The sequence below is a fragment of the Eschrichtius robustus genome, chromosome 10 (assembly GCF_028021215.1).
Source record: "Eschrichtius robustus isolate mEscRob2 chromosome 10, mEscRob2.pri, whole genome shotgun sequence".
Taxonomy (NCBI): Eukaryota; Metazoa; Chordata; class Mammalia; order Artiodactyla; family Eschrichtiidae; genus Eschrichtius; species Eschrichtius robustus.
The window spans coordinates 34,025,983-34,048,974 of record NC_090833.1 but is presented as its reverse complement, the minus strand read 5'-3'; the positions used below and the strand labels follow the sequence as shown (position 1 = coordinate 34,048,974).

The following is a 22,992-nucleotide window of genomic DNA, read 5'->3' as shown; positions in this document are numbered from 1 at the left end:
CTATTTTTGCTCTTTATTCACTCCTTGGAGTTTTAGCTACTCTGGCATAGAATACGTACTAGAACCTAACATGATGCTTTAGTCTTATTAATTTGGAAACTTCAACTCCCTGCTTCCAGCAGATTCTATCCCCTGGGCTTGAAGTTTAGAGTTAGCATAACCTAGATGAGTCCCTGCCCAAAAGTGAACACTGCTGAAGAATTGCAGCCTTCCAAATGGTTCCGTGCCAGTGCTGAATGTTATATTATACGTTCAAGTAAATGGTCGTCATCTGAACCAGTTGAGGTAGAGATGACTCTGGCTAGAACTCTGCCACTAGGTGGACGTAAAAGGCAATTGCACCATTCTCACCTGTCAACTAGGTCTTGAGCTTTGGTTCCAGCACTTTCCCTTGGAGGCAGCCTGCCTTGCTCCCTAATTCTCTAACACTCTCCGTTCCCCCTCCCTGCAAGTCCTTCTCTGGGTGAGTTCACATCGGGGATGTTTGCATACCAAACACTTAGCTAATTGATATTCTGTCACAATCTGTTCAACAAATGTTAGGCTTTCTTGTATTTTGGGTTTGTGCGTGGTGTGTGTGTGTGTGTGTGTGTGTGTGTGTGTGTGTGTGTGTTTTAGTGACACTTTGGTTGTATTTTTAGCCAGAGAGAAGAGAAGGAGTTACTTTAGCAGGCAGAAAATGTATTGTCAGGTCTTTCTTCCCTGGAATTCTCCTAAGTGTCTGTGAGCACCTTTAACAGATGGAGCTCAGGATGTGATCAGATCTGATTTCATCAGCATATGTCCTGGGCAAGTTCAATGTGAGGATGAAGACTTCCTTTGTGCTTCTTTATGTTCTGTATTGTCACCCTTTATTGTTAGCATTCTCATCTCATTTTAGGGAAGCCAGAGTTGCTCAGCTGTGATAGATACCTGTGTGGGAGTCATGTAGCAAAGTCTGATGTTCCACTGGAAGAAAAGAGGGTGCAGGTCTGCCCCAGCGCTTTGTAATGAGCCCTCCCCTCCCCGTCAGCAACAAGCACATCTATTCTTAAGTGTCAGAATGTTCTTGGTAATCAAGAGAGAAATTAAAACAAACCCAGACAGAATTGCCATCTTCAGAGATGCCAGCAATACCCAGAATTACCCATAATCCTTCTATCTGATGGGCTTGGTCTTCTTGATGAAAATAAAATAGGATGTTACATGTTATTACTGCCATAGCCTTCATTATTAAAATTGGATACTATGCTTCACTTCTCAGGAAACACTAATAGGAGCAATTATCACCCTGAAGAGTGTGTGGTGCAGCAGATAGAGCCTGGACTCCTGGATCAGAAGATAAGTAGGGTATCTATTTCCACAGAGCTGCTATTAACTTCTGTTTCTACCCAGTTCAGATGGGTGTACAATACTTTGTGCTCATGCAAAGAGACTGGACAGAATTATCAGGCAGAATTTAAATAACTTGGTCCATCCAACCAAGACAGATTTTCCTTTCTAGAAAATCCTACTCCTACCCTGATCTATGGAAAACTCCATTCCCATATCCCACTACCAAATATGATACCCACATGGATTCAGTCATCTCTCTGAGGAGGAATGAGTAGAATGAAACTTCACTAATCCAGTCAATTCAATTCCCCTTTAATGGGAATTAAATTAAGATCTCAATAAGACACAACAGTTCTGCTTTCTAGTCTTATATAGAAATTATGCCTTCAGCTCTAAATCCTAGTTATCTCTGACAGAGGAAGTGAACAATTGATCAAGTAATAGAGTTGCTACAGTATAGGGAGTAGGAGTGGAAAGAATAGATTGATGAGTAGGTGATACAATAAGTAAGTAATGGGCTTGAGACTTTCTACTAAATCAGACAGACATGCTTGACTGGGCAGGAGAGCTATTTGTTTTGTAAATTACTTGCAAACTGGTAATTGTACTTTATGGAGTTAAGTGAACCTGGGACACAGTAAACACTAAATTTCATAGAATTTCACTGCTGGAAGAAATCTTTAATGTCATCTAGTCAAATTTCCCAAGAGATGTCTGAAAGCCCTGTGTGGACTCAATTTACTAGAAAATGTTTCTGATTTCAAAAATTTTATTAAAGAAAACCCCACAGAGGGACTTCCCTGGTGGCGCAGTGGTTAAGAATCCACCTGCCAATGCAGGGGAACACAGGTTCTTCCTGGTCCGGGAAGATCCCACGTGCCGCGGAGCAACTAAGCCCGCGAGCCACAACTATTGAGCCTGCGTACCACAACTACTGAAGCCCACGCTCCTAGAGCCCGTGCTCTGCAGCAAGAGAAGCCCGCGCACCGCAACGAAGAGTAGCCCCCGCTTGCCTCAACTAGAGAAAGCCTATGTGCAGCAACGAAGACCCAACACAGCCAAAAATAAATAAATAAATAGTTTAAAACCCACAGAAATTTTTACAAGTAACCCCATATGCTATAGTTCTGATTATTACTTCACAACCCTGGGAAAGTCACTTCATTTTTGTGGGCCTTTGCTCAAAACATGACCTTGGGCAAGTCACTTCACCTCTCTGGATATTAGTTTCCTTATCTACAAATAACCCCAGCTCTGTCTTGCCTGCCCCTCAGGGTGGATAACAGGCTCAAGAAGATGATAAAAGTGGAAGGTTTTGGTAACCACAGGGTATGCTGTACTTTCTAAAACATAAGAAGTGTTGCTACCAGCTCCTACATTCCCCTCCAGCGACATCCCCATGCTAAGCAAGAGTAGCAATGTTTCATCCCTCTCCATTCTATTAAGATGTTTCTCCCCCTTGCCCATAATTCTCCCCCATAGAATTACCCACAGATGGGTCCCTACAGGAACATTCTCCAAGGGGTCCTGTGTTTTTTTCATGAAAGACAAGGAATGGGCTTGTGCGAGTCGCAAAGTCTGAGAGGGAATGAGCTGCACGCATACAGGGAGGCTTTCAGTGGGAGCAGCTGCAGGCCTTTTGCTTTTCTGCACATCCTCAGCTACCAGTGCCACTTGGCCCTAGGCCTCTATCAGCAAGGGTGAACCCTAAGGAGCATGGCAGCTCCACACAGAGGACCCTCATAGCAGAACCTCATTATGGCACAGATTATTGTTCATTCTAACAGGCATTTAGTAAGTGTTTGTTGTGAGTCAGGTCCTGTGCTTGCCACAGTGGGTAAGAGATGAGTCAGATGTGCTGCCTGCCCTTGAGACCTCACAGTTTAGTGGGAGAAACAGGCTCATGAGTGTCATATACAGACTGGGTTATGACCAAAGCCCACACAGCATTTGGGCACAGTTGACGGATCACTTAAGTCTGTCTGAGGGCTCAGGCTGGGCTTCTCAGAAGAGATAAGATTTAAATGTTACCTTAACAAGGGTGTAGAAATTCTCCAGGGGGATTAAAGGTGGTGGGGGATGCATTTCAGACAGAGGGAGGTGCGAGTATACAAAGGCACAGGGATGTGAAAAGGCACCTTGGTTCTGGGCACAGTAACAGAGAAGCTGGAATGTGTGCTACACACCAGGGAATGGAAAGACCTGAAACCAGAGAGGTAGCTGGGGGCCCAAGGAGAGGCTTTTATGATGTCATGGGGAGCCACTAAGGGGTTTTAGGGAGGAGAATGCCATAATCAGGTAATGTTCTTAGAGCATTTAGGTGACAATATGGGGGCTGGGTGGGAAAGGAGAGAGAAGATAAATTCACTGAGGCTATTAAAGGAAAGGACAGATTCTAGAGAGATCTAGAAGGTAGAAATGACAGATCTTATTATGAGAAATTCTAAGAGCTCCAGCACAGAAAATTGAAAGAGAAAGACAGCAGACTGAAAATTTAGTGAGGGTCCACAGGTAAGATGACAAGATATCTTGTATCAAGCAAATCACACCCTGACTTCCATTTCTTGATGGCCTGGCCGAGATGGCCTATGTAATGTTTATGGACAGGAGGTCAAAAGCTTTTATTACAAATTATTTTTACAGCTACAGAGGTGGATTCAGCAGATCTGGCTGGCTAGGCCAGTGTTTCCCTCCTTTCCCTCCTGCCCCAAAGCTAATTGCTTTGTCAAGGAGGATGCCTTCCCCAGATGGAAAAAGGCCACATTTTGGTTGAGGATTGACAAATAGCTATGCCAGGATCTCCATACTAAGTCCTATCTAGATCCACACATTACCACAAAGAACTGCATAGCTCAGAATGCTTGGCTGCCTATAGCATACCGTCACAGACCACACATGTGGCGAATTCCCAGAAGAATTGATATATGAGCTGGGTCTTGAAGAAAGCAAAGGAAAAATAAGCACATTAAAATGATATCTTACCTGGTTTGGCCCTTTTTTAGAAGTACACCTAGAATGTTCTAGAGCAGAGCTGTCCAATAGAACTTTCCACAATGATGGGAATGTTCTTCTGTATGATCCAATATGGTAGCCACTAGTCACCTGTGACAATGGAACACTGTAAATGTGGCTAATGTGACGGAGGAACTGATTTTTTTTTAATGTTATTTTAAAATTTATTTATTTGTTTGTTTGTTTGTTTGTTTGTTTTTGGCTGTGTTGGGTCTTTGTTGCTCTGTGCAGGCTTTCTCTAGTTTCGGAGAGCAGTGGCTACTCTTCGTTGCGGTGCACGGGCTTCTCATTGCGGTGGCTTCTCTTGTTGCAGAGCACAGGCTGTAGGTGCGCGGGCTTCAGTAGTTGTGGCACACAGGCTTAGTTGCTCTGCAGCATGTGGGATCTTCCCAGACCAAGGCTCGAGCCCATGTCCCCTGCATTGTCAGGCGGATTCTTAACCACTGCGCCACCAGGGAAGTCCCAGGAACTGATTTTTTAATTTAATTTTTATGAATTTAAATTAAAATAGCCACCTGTAGCTAGTGGCTACCATGTTGAACAGCACAGCTCTGAAGCCCACTTAGCAAGCCTAGATTCTGTTTCCCATGCTTATTCTTTTCTTCGTTCTCCACACCTGTCTCTGTTCTCTTCTGCCTAGTCCCTCCAGGTTGATATACTAATTGACTATCTTCTAGCTTCCAACATTGGTCCTATTTCCTGGTTATTGATTTCCTCTCTCTCTCATCACAGCAGAACCCTGGACTATCTTCCATTTGACTCATACCTTAATACCTCCCCAACCTGTGCTGGAGAGTGGGCCTAGAGGAAGTAACTTCAAAGAACCTGTCCTGCCACGTTGGGCTCTCCACCAGGCCTTATCCTCTCCCTCCCTTCTTTTCCTCAGTTTCTTTTCTAGGCCACTTTAACCAGCTAGTTAGTAACCTGGAATATTCTTTGGTGTTTTCCCTCCCTGACAGCTTGAGTTAGAGGATGGAACAGTTGGAGGATGGAGGTGAGTGTATTGGGGCTGGGAAGGGAGGGTTATAACTGGTTGAACAAATACTTTGATTTGAGGTCTCTGGAAATAGGTGAAGGACTCCATCCTGAGGCCTTTTCTGTCAGGCTTTTTTAACTTTGATTTATATACAGATAGCAATATTGATAGATTGACTACACCTGTGGATGGAAAGGATAGATTCAGGATACAAAAAAGGGTCTTGATAGGCCAAACCATTGGGCCAAATTTAGCAGGATGCAATGTAATGGTGACAAATCTCAGATCCTGCTAATTGCCTAAGTACCAATATATGGCTTAGAAGACTTGGTAGTTTTAGCTAATTAGGAATCAGTAATGGATAACGAGAAAGGCAATATCCTCTTGGAAAGCACTAATAGAATCATATACAACATGAGAATTCACATCCAGCAGAGACCTGCTCACTTCCACCCTGACCAGACCACACGTTGATCACTGTTTCAGATTCTGAGCACCTCACTCTTTTTTTAAAGGGTGAACGTTGACAAGCTGAATGACCACAGTGGTAAAGGGACTGGTAACCTGTCCTATAAGGACCTGGGACAATTGAGCCTTACAAGAGCAGACCATGGGGACAAGATCACTGTCCTAAATCTCTAAAGGGCAGTCACAGAACGGAAAGCAGACATGCTTTACGTGGCTCCAGAGGGCAGAGCAAAAACAAACGAGTGAAAGATAGAAAGAAATTAAAAAAAAAAAAAACGAGCAAAAACTCTAGCAGATTTCAGCCCAGTACGAGGAAAATGTTTCCAGTTGTCAGAGCTGTGATTTGGGCAGTTTAACCTGCAGAGGCAGAGTTTGGTAGAGACCCTGGAAAAACGATGTTAAACTTGCCCCAAAGCCAGTCTGCTCAAATATTGATTGTCTCCGCAGTGATGGATAGCTAATTCAAAATGTGTAGGCCCCATACGTGCTGACCCCATTTAGCTTCCAGGTTCTATATTAAGTGTTAACTCCTCATTCTAGCTCACATTCTCGTTAAATAACCTGGGCTCCTTGTATGTGGGAAACCGGTTTCGAGCACAGAACCTCTAGCACCAAGCAGAATGGCAACATAATTTTAGCTCCTGAGCAAATGGGTCTCACAATAGTGTGAGTTCAGTGTGCGCATTAACATTTGAATATGCTGTATAAAAAGCGTGCTGATTACTCTGAGAAGAATACTTGAAGAATAAAATAAGTTGTGATCATCAGAGGAAAAAGGGGCTAGCAATTTATGGCATGGCTGCTGATTGATATTCAAAAGTACATGACAGCTCTCATCACAGGTAAAAGATAATTACTGTGATTATAAAATGTAATGACAGTGCCAGGAAGTGATCAGAATTTTACTGGAAACCAGTTTGTGGTATAGTTTCTTACCACATTCAGATTTATAACTTATAAAAATGTGTCCCCATTTGGTTGTTTGGTTCCTCCGGGCAGTTTGAATGTGAATCCATTGTAATCTCAACTTTGCAGGAAGTGGCCGACCGAGTTTTCACGGGAAATGAGAAGCTGAGGTGTGGAGGCCTCAGGTTGGATGTGGGGACATGACAATCACCTTGTGCTGGCAGAGAAGCTGTAATGGGGAGCTGGCTGGTGCCCCACACCTTGGATGACCTAGACCAGCAGTTCTCAAAGTCTGCTCTGCGGACCTCTGGGGGATCCTGATACTCTTCCAGGAGGTCCATAAGATCAAAAGTATTTTCATAATAATATTAAGATATTACTTGGTTTTTTCATAGTATTGAAAGACTTCAAATTATATGACTCAACTTATATGAAATGTCCAAAATAGGCAAATCTATAGAGACAGAAGGCAGATAAGGAGTTGCCCAGGGTGAGGGGAGGCCAGAAGGTGGAGTGACTGCTTAATGGATACGGGGTTTCCCTCGGGGTGATGAAAATGTTCTGGAACTAAGTAGTGGTGGTGGTTTCATAACTAAATGCTACTGAATTGTATATTTTTAAATGGTTAAAATGGTGAACTTTATGCTATATAAATTTTACCACAGTAAAAAACAGTCCAAAAATAAATAAATAAATAATTAAATAAATAATTAAATAATTAAAAAGAAAAACAGTCATCTTTTGGAGCTCTGACTACCTGCTCTTTGCTGCAAATACTCCTATATATTCCGGCTCCTCCCTTACCTCCTCAGAGCACTCTCTCAGAGCTATCTGAGAGGTTTCGTCCTAGGCTTTCATCCTCAGTTTTGTTAGCCAAGTAAAACATAATTCTCAACTTTTAGGTTGTGCATTTTTTCAGTCAACATGACAAAAGAAAAAAATGGCTAATAATATTAAGTAAATGAAAGAGATCCATTCTTATGACTTGTTAAATGTTTCCATATAATTTTTCAGACCTCATAGCATGTTAGAGCTAGGAGAGACCTTGGTTACCTCCTCATGCAAGTTGGAAATAGGGCAGGGGAATTCCAAGGTGATCCTGTGGAAGAAATATGGATCAGGAGCTAAAGAGGAGAGATCAGGAGTAGGGAACAAAGTCTCCCAGGGGCGGATAGAATGCATAAGATAATAAAGAGAGAAAGGGTAGCTTAAGATGATTATCAACCAGCATTTAGGAAACCCCCTACCCAGAAGAAAGGCCAGAGGAAGGCAAGAGAACTAGGAGATGGGAGAGTCCCAGAGCAGGGCAAGATGCCCCAGGGCATGCATTATCAACCGGGGATACACAGGGTTTCAAATCAAAGAGCACTTCAAAGCTTCCCACAAAAACCAGTTGCAGTGTCTTGTCCCATCCCACCCTGACAGAGCTCCCCAGAGGCAACTACTGCCAACACTTTTAGCTATTTCTTCTGATGTTTACCTCATATTTACAGACACATGCTCTGTTCTATGTCTTGGTTTTTCCACTTTAGACATTATCTATTGACTTCATATTATTAGAAGATTAGGATTTAGCTCTCTGCTACCACCTCTAAAAGCCAAGTGGGCACTAGTAAACTGGAAACCGAGTGACCCATCTTAAAGGGAGGCAGCTGCTATTCAGCGGGATATTGCCAGGGAATGTAGCTCTGCAATGCAGAATGTGTCAAAGTATGTTCATTTGTAAGTAATTAAAACACAACCAGAAAACTGACTTAACGATGAAGCTCACACTAAGAGTCCAGGTAATTTAAGCTTCAGGGTTGGTTTGATTCAGCAGAGCACCAGTGTTATCAAAGCTGACCTTGATGTGAGATGGCTAAGGACAAGTCCCAGAGCTCCTTGCCCATATCCAGAGAGATAAAGGTCAATTCTGGAAGCCTCTTTCTCAGGAGTCCTAGCAAATCTCTATTAATCTGGATTGAGTCTTATGCCTGTAGGAGATGCTATGGGGCTCGGCCCAGGTCCCCTCTTCAGGGGGAACACATCCATCCCTCAGCTTCTGGGAATAGTCGTGCTCTCAGCCTTAGGAAACCACTTCCCCCAAGGTTTTACACCCCCTTCCAGGGTGCAGCCTGAGGCCTGTGACTGGCTGATGTGGGAATACAAATGTCTGGCCTCCTTACTTCAGTTTGGGACAACTCTGAAGGGCCATCCCCATTCCTGAGTTCCTGGGATCAGCTGAGGCTTTGGTTGTAACTACATTGCACCTACTTTGCTGGTCGGCTTCTCTCCACCCCGACCCTTGTCTTCTTCAGGTCCCCATAGGTGTGTGTCCTAAGGACACTCCTCAGTAAGCCTTCTGCATGCAGCTCCCCATCTCGGATTCTGTTTCCAAGGATCCCAGTCTTGAAACAGTGCTTGTTTCTGAATCAACAAAGGTGACAAAAACGTAGGGCTATGCTGATGAATTAGGACTAGTTTGCATGCCCTGTTCTAGAACCAGGGGTGGGATCAGCCTCTCCCAACAGCACATAGGCTGAGCCAGAGCAGATAGGGACTGGAACAAAGCTTTGAATTGTTTACTAAAAAGGGAAGAATCATATTGGGGAGGCAGCTGCACAGATCTTTCCAGAAAAGTCAGAAACAGTTTATGTAAACAAACAAACAAACAAAAAACTCATGATGTTTTAACGTCGAAAACTAATTGAGATATTTTTAAACACTATTAAGAGCCAACAAGACATGGTCTAATACTGGCCTGCATTTCAGCAGTTTGCAACCTTGGCCAGAGAGAACATAGGTGTAGTTTGTAGCCCCAGAGAGCTAAGCTGGCACTAATAGTGATCATGAAGTCAAGATTTCAGTTCAACCTAAGGAACAGTTTCCTAATGATTTGAGCAAGATGAAAACGGAATGAAGCACCTCAGGAGGAGATGAGTTCCTTGGCACCAAAGGCCATTGTTTGAGTCTTGTTAGAATTTGAACTATATGATCTTTGAGTTCCTATTCATTGAATAGGAACTTTATCCATATAAAGTGGATATCCATATAAAGTGGATATAACTTTATCCATATAAAGTGCCGTGTATACATAAAATACCACTGATACACCCTTTGGCTAATGTCAGTAGCAAACAGCAATGGGATTGCACCAATGGTTCTACTGAAACACAGCTCAATTTTCTTTTCTGGAAAACACACTCCACTTGACTCATTGCTTCTGGATACTTCAGTATCAAAGGAAATAAAAGGTGAAAAGAGAAGCACGTGATTCTTTGCCCTGCTCCTGTCTTAGATACAAAAATGTCACCAGCAAATCCTTTACAGATATCACATTATGAGACCCTCTGTTGCTTAGAAGTTAGCATTATATTCTAGCAAGTCAGAGCTGGAAGCATCTCAAAAATCATGCAGTCTTACTCTTTCATTCAATAGAAGACACAGAGAAGAGGAGGAACCCACCTGAATGACACAGAAAAGCCAGGACCAGGATCCAGATCTCTTTACTCTTGGAGCAGAGTTCTCTCACTGCAACACAAAACCCACTTTTTGTCATTAAGGTGAAATAATTTGCTATTGTCAGCTATCCTGGAGTGATAGGACTTCTGGGCTAATGGACCTCAAGATTCTCACAGACAGGAGGTAGCCAGGCTCTGTCTTTTTCAGCAGTCTAGAATGCCTAATCATTTGTAGAGATAGCTTATTTGATTCTGTTTAGGATTTTATTTTTAAAAGGTAATATGCTGACATGGTTAAAAAAAAAAAAGGTGTTCACTAAAAGTTTCACTCCCACTTCTTCCCCCATCCCTCCTACCCCCTCCTACAGGTGATTTCTCTTATTAGTTTCTTGTGAACCATCATAAGAAATTTGAAGTCACTTCCCCTGATTCTCAAAATGATCTGGTAGGGTGGGGATATTTACTCACCTTCATTTCACCTATGAGGAAACCGAGACTTAGGGAGCCTAAGCAAGTGAAAGAATGAAAAACTAACCAAGTCCAAACTCAGTGTTCTTTCCGCAATTTCACTATGCCTTTCAATAGCTCCGAGGTGTGTATAAAAGGTACAAGTGGGCATGGAAGGCAGGCTGAGCCACTGAATCAGAGCTCCTTAAACTTCCCAACAGGACAGAGCTTGCAGAGGGAGTGACTGGCCCAAGGTGAAAGAGAAGAGGGACCCACCAGGCAGATGTCCACCTGGAAATAGCATTTGTTTCATCCTGCCCCTTCATCCCATACACCTAATCTGTCACAAAGCCCTGTCAAGTTTTCCTGTGAAATATTTATCCCATCTGTCCCTCCCTTTCTCCTTTCACACCAAAAACTCTGGTGCAAACTTCAGTTACCTCACACTGGGTTATTGTCACAGGCTTTTAATTGGTCTCCTGGTGCACAAATAGCTTCAACCTAAATGAGCATGTATTACATCCGATTTCCATTTATAACATGATAATGATGCTGGTCCTTCATAAAGGCTAAGTTTTAATCTTTCAACTCCACTCAGTGGAAACAACCTCATTAGTGTGTTAGTAAAAAGGGTCATGTAAAGAAGACTTGCTCCAGCTCAGAAACAAGGCTGGTCTTGAGAAAGAAGAGACTTGTTAAGAAAATGAATAAATAAATAGCAATGTTATTCATACACTGGAATCGTACTCTTCAATAAAAAGAAACAAGCTACTGATGCATTCAACAACCCAGATGAATCTCAAAAATATGTTGAGGGAAAGAAGTCAGACACACGAGAGTACAGGTGTATGATTTCATTCATATGAAGTCCAAGAACGCGCAAAATCGTCTCTTGGGGATATAATTTAGAACAAGGGTTGCCTCTGATGGGGCACTGGAAGGGATACAGGGGGATGCGATAGCAGTGCTTTCTATCTTGATTGAGGTGTTGGTTACACAGGTGAACACCTTTGTTAAAACTCACCAACTACATGCTTAACATCTGTGCATTTTACTGTAATTATTCCTCAATTTAAGAGAGAGAGAAAGAGAGAGGAGAAAAAGAGAGTGAGAGGGAGGCCGACCTGCTCAGCCTGCTCTAGAAAGAAGAACCCAGATGTCCAAACACAGTGGCTTCTGAGTGGCCCCCTGCCCTCTCTCAACTTCTCTCTAAAACACATCAGAGGGGTGGGATAGGGAGGGTGGGAGGGAGACGCAAGAGGGAGGAGATATGGGGATATATGTATATGTATAGCTGATTCACTTTGTTATAAAGCAGAGACTAACACACCATTGTAAAGCAATTATACTCCAATAAAGATGTTAAAAAATAATAATAAAACACATTTGAAGAAATCAGGAAATTAGGAATCTCCCAACACTGTACAAAATCTGACAGAAATGTAATGCCAGAGTCTTGGCAACATCTCTAGCCTTATAAAGTGCATGTTGCAGCTGTATGAAGAAAATCCAACCCAATTTTGAGCCCCTACCACGCCCACCTCCACTCCAGGAGCAGAGTGCCCCAGAAAAGGCGGGAAGGCCCTTGGCCCCTCCCACACCGTCTGTCCTCTGTGCTCTGGGGACCTCCAGCCCTTTCGGAATAGATCCCAGGCAGGCAGAACACCTTTTCCCAGCATCCACACCCACTGTCAGGAGCCAGCTCTGCCAGCTTGCAAGCTTTTTAATTTAAATGTCATTTGTTTCAGAGTAATACAAGGAGAGAGTTGGTGTGGTTTTTTTGTTTTTTGTTTTTAACATCTTTATTGGAGAAGGAGAGAGTTTTAAACGCAAAAAAGACTACTACAGAGCTTGTTACCAAAACAGCATTCTCCCGCCTGGCCCCTCCCACTTTCCTCCCTCTTCTCCAGAGACAGCAACTTCAATTCTTTTAACTGTCGTCTCTGGTGTTTGCCTTCTTTTATGTAAATAATGTTGTTATATTACATCCAATGTTTTTTGAACATTAACTATTGACTTCCTACTATGAAAAGTAAGGATTTAGCTCTCAGATCCTCACTCCCACACAGCTATGACTTCCCACCTCCTTTCAGTGTTGGTTATTTATGTTATGTGACTACATAATGTTTACAGATGAGCCATATAACATATTGTAATTATATTTCTTGTACAACTTTTTATTTTTCCTGGAGTTAAGAATGACCTCTTTTTATTGTTTTCATTTCTCTGTCAAAGCTGCAGTCACCTCTCAATGTGGCTGCACAGGAGGTAATCTTCATGTTTATTTTCCAGCATACCTCCTGGAGCCCCTGTCCTCTGTTTCCATCTGTATTGGGTTGTCCTCAAGGCCCACTACAGCTACCCTTAAGGGAGGGTATTCTCCAGTAGCTTCCTGAGAAAGGGTGCGTGGAGGGTTAATATTTTGAGATCTTGAATGTCTGAAAATATTTTTATTCTACTCTCACTCTTGAATGACAGTTTGGCTGTGTGTTACGTTCTAAGAGGAGGATCCTTTTCCTCAGAATTTCCTCAGAAGGCATCAATTCCTCCACTGTCTTCTAGTTCCCTGTGGTCTATTAAGTCTCATACCATTTTGATTTTTGATTCTTTCATTATGACTTTTTTCTCTTAGGACACTTTCAGGATCTCTGGTTTTCTGATTTTCATTATAATATGCCTTGATGGGCCATTTCAACCTGGAAATCCAAAGGAATTGTGTTGTATTATTGCTTGATAATTTCATCCTTTACAGCCGTAGGTACTGAAAATACTGGCATTTGGAGGTCTCTCAATGGAAATGCCTGCTTGCTTCCTGATCACCATGGAGTGATACCCACAAGTCTCTAAGACCTATCAGTACATCAGAGTTTCCAGTCATCTGTTTAGCCCCTCTCTCATAAATATGAACGGACATACAAGGATGGTCAGATACTCAGGAAAGACTTGTGAAAATTAACAAAAGGAAACCTCACTAAAATGGAGCTGGGAGGCCAGAGGGGGAGCTCTCATGTACATACCACACAACATTCATAGAGATCCTGACAGGTAGAGACCTACCTTGCATCTCTAGCAAGAAGTGACACTACTATACCACCTTAGGAGGAAGAAAGATTTCTCCTTGCCTGGCAACAGCTCAGCCAGTGAAAGGCCACTATACTTCAAAGTCCCAGTTTCCTCCAATGGACTTTTTGTTTTTAACAGCCTCTCCCAATTTCCCCTTCTCTTCTATAAAAGAGTCTCCTTTCTTTTTCTTAACTGGACTTGCATGTGGTTCACCATAGTTGTGTGTCCTGAGTTGCAATTGTTTGCTGCTCCCAAATAAACTCGTTTTGCTGGTAAAATAACCAGCTGTTTTATTGTTTTGGGTTAACAGACTCTAACACTAGAGCCAGAAATCTGAGTTAGTAAAAAGGAACTTGGAGAAAATGGAGACAATTCAGATATCAGAATAAAACTTTATCTTCTCAAAGAGAAGAGATGTTACATCAATGAAATAAAAACAGGATGCTATGAAAAATGAATAATTATAAAGACAAAAAAGAGCCCTTGGAAATTATAGCTAAAATAAAAGAAATTTGGTTATCTTAGATGTTCACTCTTAAACCAGTCACTTTGGACTTCCCTCGTGGCGCGGTGGTTAAGAATCCGCCTGCCAATGCAGGGGACATGGGTTCAATCCCTGGGCCGGGAAGACCTCACATGCCACGGAGCAACTAAGCTCATGCACCACAACTACTAAGCCTGCGCTCTAGAGCCAGTGAGCCACAACTACTGAAGCCCGCGCGCCTAGAGCCCGTGCTCTGCAGCAAGACAAGCCACCACAATGAGAAGCCCGTGCACCTCAACGAAAAGTAGCCCCCGCTCACCACAACTAGAGAAAGCCCACGCACAGCAACGAAGACCCAACGCAGCCAAAAATAAATAAATAAATAAATATTTTTAAAAAATAAACCAGTCACTTTCCTCAGAAAAGAACCCTCCAATCTCCTGCCTTTGGAGATTAGTTATTAGCATTCTGGAACTAAGTGGGGAAAGGGGAGTTGGAGGGGTATATTACCATTTGGGATGTAGACTTCCACTGAATTCCCTTCATTTTATTTTTTCTCTCTTTCTTGAACTCTGATTAGTCGGTTATTGGACCTCCTGGACTGATCCTTTGATTTTATTTGTCCTTTAGTATATTTCATTATCTTTTTGTTCTACTTTCTGGGAAAATTTCCTCAACTTTATCTTTAAATCCTTTTAAGGATTTGGGAGGATGTGGAGGTAAGCATATGAGTTAAATCCATCATGACTAACCAGAGATCCTTCTGATATCATTTTACATCTTGGCTGATGGTACAGTTGACTCTTGAACAACACAAGGGTCAGGGTTGCCAATCCTCCCTGAAGTTGAAAATCCATGTATAACTTTACAGTCGGCCCTCCACATCCAATCTGCATGCACGGATTCAATGAACCTTATATTGTATAGGACTGTAATTTGTATTTATTGAAAAAAAATTCACGTATAAGTGGTCCCCCACAGTACGAACCTGCATTGTCCAAGGGTCAAGTGTGGGGATTTCCCTGGCTGTCCAGTGGTTAAGACTCCACACTTCCACTGCAGGGGGCACAGGTTCAATCCCTGTCAGGGAACTAAGATCCCACACACCGCATAGTGAGGCCAAAAAAAAAGGATCAACTGTGCATTCTTCGGGGGAAGAATGATAATAAATAGGGAGGGAGATAATATGGAGGGTAGCATAGGACTAGTGGTGGCACTGTGCATTCTGAAAGGTATTTCTCCACTTCTACATGGTTAATGGAGATGCACTCTCACCTGGGCCTGGTGTCCCCGAGTCCAGTGCCGCTCTGAGCCCATGTCTCCAGAGAATAAACTTCTGGTCTTCTGTCATTTGTCCACTGGCTTTCCATTTACTAAACTGTCCCAGAAGGGTACTGGTGAGATAGAAAAATAAGTGAACAGAGAAGGAGGTCCAGAAATAGACTTAAGAATGTGTAAGAACTTAGTATGTGTTAAGGGCCACATTTCATGTTCATTGGGGGAAAGATGATTATTTAACACATGGTATTGGGACAAGTAGCTAACCATTAAAAATAAAGAAAATTAGACCTTTACTTCAAGGCATACATTAAAATATTAATCTATATAGATTACAGACTTCACATAAAAATGAAACCAGAAGTATCAGATGAAAATATAGGTGAATATTGATATAGTCTTGGGGTGGGGAAGGCTCTCATGACATGAGAGCAATAACCATAAAGATCAATTTTATCCTAAACAAAAATTTGAAATTTTTCTTTATCACCCTCCCCAGTATGTGTGTTTGTGTATGTATATATACATACATAAATAAAATTTTAAAAGCAAACAACAAGTGGGGAAAACAGTTTGAACGTGAATGTCAGACTAAGGGTTAATATTCTTAATATATACAGAGCACTTATTAATAAATAGTTTTAAAATACCAACAGGACATAAACAGGTAACTTATAAAGGAAAACAAATACTTTATAAATACCTGAAAAAATATTCAGCCCCATTAGTTATATAAACAAGTACAAATTAAAGTAAAAATGAGATATCATTGTCAACTTACCTAATTGATAAAAAAATTTTACAGTTTTATTGAGATGTAACTCAGTTACCATAAAGTTCACTTCTAAAGTGTACAATTCAGTAGTTTTTAGTATGTTCAGAGAGTTGTGCAACCATCACTACTATCAAATTCCAGAGCATTCCTGTTATCCCAAAAAGAAACCCCATACTCATTAGAAGTCACTCCCTATTACTCCCAGCCCTTGGCGACCACTAATCTATTTTCTGTCTCTATGGATTTGCTTTTTTTAGACATTCCATATAAATGGAATCATACACTATGTGGTCATCTTGCCTGACTTCTTTCAGCTAACATAATATTTTTAAGGTTCATCCATGTTGAAGTATCAGTTAACTGTATTCCATTGTATGTATATACTACATTTTGTTTATCTATTCTGTTATGGATAAACAACCAAAACGTCCAGTTTATGGACATTTCGGTTGTTTCCAGTTTATGATAATTATGAATAATGCTGCTGTAAACATTCATGTACAAATTTCGTATGGACATATATTTTTATTCTCTTGGGTATATAACTAACAGTGAAACTGCTGGCTCTATGTTTAACTTTTTGAGGAACTGCCAAGCTGTTTTCCACAGCAGCTGCACCATTTTACATTCTCACAAGCAATGCACAAGGGTTCCAATTTTTCCACATCCTCACCAACACTTGTTGTCCATCATTTTAATTATAGCCATCCTAGTAAGTGCGAAGTGGTATCTCATTGTGGTTTTGATTTTCATTTCCCGAATGCCTAATAACATTAAGCTTCTTTTTGTGCTTATTGGCCATTTGTATATCTTCTTTGGAGAAATGTCTATTCAAATTCTCTGCCCATTTTTAATTGGGTTATTTGTCTTTTTGTTGTTGAGCTCTAATAGTTCTTTATCTATTCTGGATACAAGACCCTTATTAGATATATGATTCACAAATATTTTCTCTCATTCCATGCATTGTCTTTTCACTTTCTTGATGGTATCATTTGAAGCATGAAAGTTTTAAATTTTGATTAAGTCCAATTTATCTCTTTCTTCTTTGGCTTGCTGTGCTTTTGGTGTCATATCTAAGAAAGCTTTGCCTAATGCAAGGTCATGAAGATTTACTCCTAGGTTTCCTGAGTCTTATAGTTCCAGCTCTTGTATTTAAGTGTATGGTCCATTTTGAGTTAATTTTTATATATGGTGTGAGGCAGAGGTTCAACTTCTTTCTTTTGCATATGGCTATATGAGTCCAAGCACATTTTGTTTAAAAGACTATTCTTTCACATTGAATTGTCTTGGCACCCTTAGGTTTTCAACCTTGACATTAGTTGAAAAATGATTGACAAAGATTTTTAAAAGATAATACCCAGTTTAGGCAAGACTGAGGGGAAGTCTTACACACTGCTAATGGGAGCATAAAAGAGGAACAGCGTCTGAAGGGCAATTTGCCATGTATATCCAATTTGAAAAATATGTACTCTGATTCAGGAGTTGTACTTCTAGGCATTTATTTCAAGGAGATAACTGTACAAAGATGTTATGTATAATGGTGAACAACTGGAAGTAAACTAAATGTCTATCAGTAGAAGACTAGGTGAATAAATTGTGCTACAATTTCATCTGTACAATGAAATATGAGGCAGACTTTAAAAATGATGAAATGATTTATTGACTTGGAGCAATTCCTGTGACCTACTGCTAAGTGAAAAATAAAAGCATGTTACAAAGCGCTCTTTATAGTAGTATTCCACTTATATAATATACTTTACTTATACATCTACATTCATAGAAATACCTCACTGTTAACAAAAATGTTAACAGTGGTTGCTGTTAGGTAATAGGATTTTAGCTGGCTTGTATTTTCTTCTTTATACTTTTGGTGCATTTTATGCATTTGCTACATGAATATATATTGTCTTTATATTCAGAAAAAGAAAAGCTATTTTCATTTTGTAGAAGAATGTCCTCAAGGAATATATATTGTAAAAGACTATTCAATGGTATGGAAATATGCTCATAATATGTTAACTGAAAAAAGCAGGTTATAGTATCCCACTTAAAAATTTTTTAATGTAATATACACAGTATTTCCTAGGTACTATGATACTTTTTTTCCACCACTTACTATTTCTGAAATAAAAATGTCTCTTACAATCAATATGAATATTTAATGGAGTGGTTCCCCCCTCCCTGCCTGCCTGAAAAGCTGTTATTAATGAGATGATGCTTCTGGCAATCTGAGACTTGAGAAAGTGCCATATGTGTGTAGAGAAAAGACTGGAAGAATAGACACCAAAACGTGAGCAGTGTTTAGCTCTGAATTGAGATTTTTCTTTTCTTTTTCTTTCTTCTTCTTCTTTTTCTTTTTTTTTCTGGTTAAGTATAGTTTCCAAGTTTTCTGTAGTACGTGCATAAATAAACATAAAGAAATCAGGAAGCCAGCTGCCCTGCTTTTCAAGGAAGAAGCAGAGTGTGAGGGTATTTGGGACTTTGGGCCTTTACCAAAATAAGAGACTAGCAAATTAGGGTGCACACAAACCAACTTGCATGCCCACTGAGGGGCCCCTGGCTGGGCAGGAGCTGGCAAAGCAAGCTTGAGAACAGATGGTAGAGTTCGGTCAGCAGGAGCAGGGCTCTTGGATCAATCTTAGTTCTGTGTGGACAAGGAAATCCCTGTGAGGTATGAGTGAGTCCAGATGGTGGGGATGCTGGCTAATTATGGAGGAGAGGGATGTCCAACACCGCGGGGCCACACAGATATTTTCCAGGAGTATGTTCTCAGTTACTCAAGAGAGACCAAGGCCTGCATGAAACAGAAAATGAGTCCACCCCTTTTGAAAGTCAAAACTTACATTGATTAGAGAATTCCCTGGCGGTCCAGTGGTTAGGACTCAGCGTTTTCACTGTGGTGGCCCGGGTTCAATCCCTGGTCAGGGAACTAAGATCCCGCCAGCCACTCGGTGCAGCCAAAAAGAAAACATAAAAATAAATAAATAAACAACTTACATTGGTTTGAGGTGAGCCCGTCCCTCAGCCAAAAGGGCAAGGTAACTACAGGAGATGAAGGGCATGGAGCAGAAGTGGAAGACTAATGGCCACAGCAGAACTTGGCCAACCCCTGAGGAGGCTAGCAAGCTCTGGGCCTCTGCTTAGAAGGGAGGGACTCTGCCTTGCAGTGACTGTGACTGGGGCACAGAGAGAGTGCCAGGCACGGCGCCAGGTAGGAGCTTCACCCACAGGATCATGTCTAATCCTCACAACAGTCCCGAGATAAGCAGCCTGAGGCTCCTAGAGGTTATGTGGTTTGTCCCAAAGCACACAGCCTGTAAGTGATGGAGTGGATTCCCACATTACTAGAGTCCATCTCTAAAAGGGAAAAACACTGAGCAAAGTTAACACTCGTATTTGTCATGAGTATTAACTCATTACTTACCATAGTGGTAGCTGGAAAAACAAGTTTCAAGCAAAAATCTTCAATCTGGTCCCAATATCGTTTTTTTTTTAATCGTGAAAACATAGTTTTCTTTTTAAATTTTGTGGCCGCGTCACGTGGCATGCGGGTCTTAGTTCCCCAACCAGGGATGGAACCCGCGCCCCCTGCAGTGGAAGTGCTGAGTCTTAACCCCTGGACCGCCAGCCAAGTCCCCCCAATATTGTTTTTTTTTTAAATATGTATAATATAGGAAAAAAAAGCCACAAGGATATACACCTTAATGGTGGATATGTCTCAATAGTAGGAATCTAATTTTAAAATTTAATATTTTCTTTAGGTTTTTTTTTTTGTAACTTCCTCTCCACTCCCTCCTTGAGCATGTAAATCTTCTTAAAGCAGAGAAAACAAAAAGGCTTTTCAGAAGCAGTTGTGAGGACTAGTGGATCAAAGTTTTCAGAAGCAGTTGTGAAGACTAGTGGATCAAAGTAATGAGAATGAATTACAGTGAGATTTTAATGACAGAGAAATCCAGGTTCTTACTAGCTATGTGAGTTCCACTTGGCTTTGCTAAGCCTGTTTCCTAAAAAATAAAAGGGAATTATAGTCTTGTCCCAGTGAGTTGGTGCCAGGATTAACTGAGATGCAATGTACACAAATGTCCCAAGCATAGTACTTGGCATAAGGATAGTGTTTAATAAATGTTAAACCCGACTCTTGGTAGTCACAGCTCTTCCTTGCTGCCCCAGGAAGGCCACGCACCTACAGCTGTTTCAGAGAGCAGAACGGAATCTGGCTGTCTTGGCAGGGGCCCCTTACTGGACCTGCAGCTGCCTGCACACCTGACACTCTCCCCTCCTCTTTTTTTTTTTTTTACCATCTGGTGACTAACAAGATCTTATTCCTTAACCCATTTTCACCCAACTATTTGCCTTCCTCTCTCCCTTTGTCTCAGTGTCTCAGCTGTTTCTAGGTAGTATTTTTGAGTACACGTGACATTATTTCAACATAACACATTTGCAGGGCACCTATGTTCTAAAGATGGCCCCAGGTTCCTGCTCTCCATTCATATCATCCAGAAATATTTGTATGAGCTCACAGTCTTGCTGAGAATTTAGATCCTTCAACAACTCCCACGTGTTGCCTAGCTGCTATAACAGGCACACAGACCATACTGTGGAGACTCAGAGGACAGATTTACCAGTGTATGCAAATGTGTATGGGAGAGGAGGGAAAGAATGGAAGTGTTTAATATTTAAAGAGTAATGATTTCTTCACCCCATCTTATGCATCACCTTCATATACTGTCTTTCCTAAAGAGAAAAGGTGCCCAGTCTGCAAAACTGGTTTCAAGGCCAGTTAAGCAAATGCCTGAGTGGGCCTGTTTCATCTTCAGATTTGTTGAAGTCTGTTCACAGACACAAAGTTTGTGGAAGGCTCTGATCCTCTGATGACATTGCTGAGGCAGTGGGGTGGAGAGCAGATCCAAGGAGTTACAAACTAGCTCCGAGTGTTCTCCTCAGACATTTTGGAGCTTATTGGAATACACACATTCTGATCAACAAGCAGTTTTAAGACTCAAAGGAGTGCCAAAACCAGGCATTGTTTGATATCTGTATTACTTATTAGGTAAACATTAACATCAATGGAAGTAAAAGAGATTTACCCATAGTTCAGACTCCCTCACAAACTAAGATGTTTTCGCTTTTCCTTATTCCCTTCCAGTCCTTCAAATCCATAAATCCAAAATCATGATAATGATTGCAGCTTAGATACAGTTCAATATTCTACTTCTTTCTCACACCCAGATGCATACACAGAATGATGTTAAGTACAGCAATATTCAAAACCAGGGCAGTGTGACAACAGCCCCTTCAGGCCTGTGGACCTACAGTCCAGTGGAAGATGTTGGCAGGGCAGTGAGACACACCCTGTTCTGCCTGTGTTATTTATGCCTTTGGCAGTGAAGCCCCTGACAAAGAAGCATGTCACTGGAACACATGCTCTTTGTTCACAGAGGTGCATGCCAGCACCGGCTGTGTCAGAAGGGACAGTGCCGGGTCTGTAGTCCCTCTTCTGGCTCTTTTGCTTTCTTTTTATTTGCTGCACATTGTGGCTATGTTTATTAATTACTTTGTAGCTTAATCTTATAAAACACACATTTATCTTGTGAGTCCTCATACCCTTGAGTTGGTCATAAAGAGAGGACAGGGTTCCAAGCTTCTGCCCTTTCTCCCTAAGGATTGATATCACCTCCCCCACAAGCCACCAGGTTCCCACTCTCTCTAGCACAGAGCTACCACGTCCCAGTCTCCTTCAGCATCTCCCCTTTACCTACAAGATGGCGCCTGCAGCCTCTGTTTGGTATTAAAGCCTCTCTACAATTGTTCCCAACCTACTGTTCCAAAGCAGACCCCCATGCTACGACTTCATTCCACACAGACTGATAGTGTAGCAGAAAAGACACAGGCCTTGGAGTCAGACCCATCTGGGTTTAAACCCTAGCTCCACCTCTTGTTGGCCACACAGCTTCAGTTCCTCATCTGTAAAACGACAAAAATACAATCTACTTCACAGGGTAGTCTGAGCATTAAATTAGAAAGAACGTATTAAGCCCTAGAAGTGGATGCTCAATCATTGCTTGTTAGCTCATGGAACTAATTTGCTAGTTTTTTGGTAAAAGCCTTCATCTCATGGCCCTGTGGTTCTCATAACCTTACAGTTACAGACCTAGTGTGACATCCTGAAGAGCACTTCCCTCATCATTTTCCCCTGTCACAGAGATGACTGCTGAGACTAACATTTTAAATACAAGACTCAGGAAACAACATACTAGAAAGTTTTTTTTGCCTTTTCCCATAATCCTCCTAAAACCTTTTTTGCTTTGACATTTTAATGCATCTGATATTTTAAAAATTGATATAGGTAGTTTTGTTTGCCACTAAATGAACTTAGGTGAAATGGAAGAGTGCAGTCTTTCTTAACTTGAAGAAAACCTTAGGTTAATGCATAGAATTGTAAGGTTTTCTCTATTCATAAATTGTTCTCAATCTTGGAGCCTCTTGTCCATACTAGAATTAAGATGGTATCTGATTTGACACGTGACGTATTTACTTATTTTAAGCTGAATGTAACGTTACATTATTTCCCTGAGCTCTGCAAAGCCGACTTAGTGCTCTAACCCTGTCTCTCAGGGCGCTCTCTGAGCCAGCCCATTACAAAGGCTACCTGCCAATCCCCGAAATGGAGACCATAGAGAATTCACACACCTCACTGGGGTGCCCTTAAAAATAAACGAGATAAAAGTCTTCGAAGAAACTCTGTAAACTCCGAGGCCCCATTAGAGATGCTAATTGCTGCCTTCGCTAGCCTATATTTAAATGTTAGAAAACCCAGGGAGATTCTCCC

General features: G+C 41.5%; 1 protein-coding gene across 7 annotated transcripts in view; it reads right to left on the bottom strand.

Annotated features, from left to right (window-relative positions):
• Positions 1-22,476, bottom strand: part of HEMGN (hemogen) — a 42,296-nt gene extending 19,820 nt beyond the window's left edge. For 2 of the 7 annotated variants that reach the window (XM_068551798.1, XM_068551801.1), the window contains exon 1: positions 4,297-4,395. Coding sequence is in view for 1 of the 7 variants with exons in the window: in XM_068551796.1 (XP_068407897.1) it covers positions 10,121-10,186; positions 15,386-15,461 (142 nt within the window). In the remaining 6 variants the exon portion in view is untranslated. Of the gene's footprint in view, positions 1-4,296; positions 4,396-8,929; positions 9,080-10,120; positions 10,187-15,385; positions 15,505-19,006 lie in introns of those variants that run through there. The other 5 variants (XM_068551796.1, XM_068551802.1, XM_068551800.1 and 2 more) reach the window with 5 other exon arrangements.
• Positions 22,477-22,992: the final 516 nt, after the last annotated feature.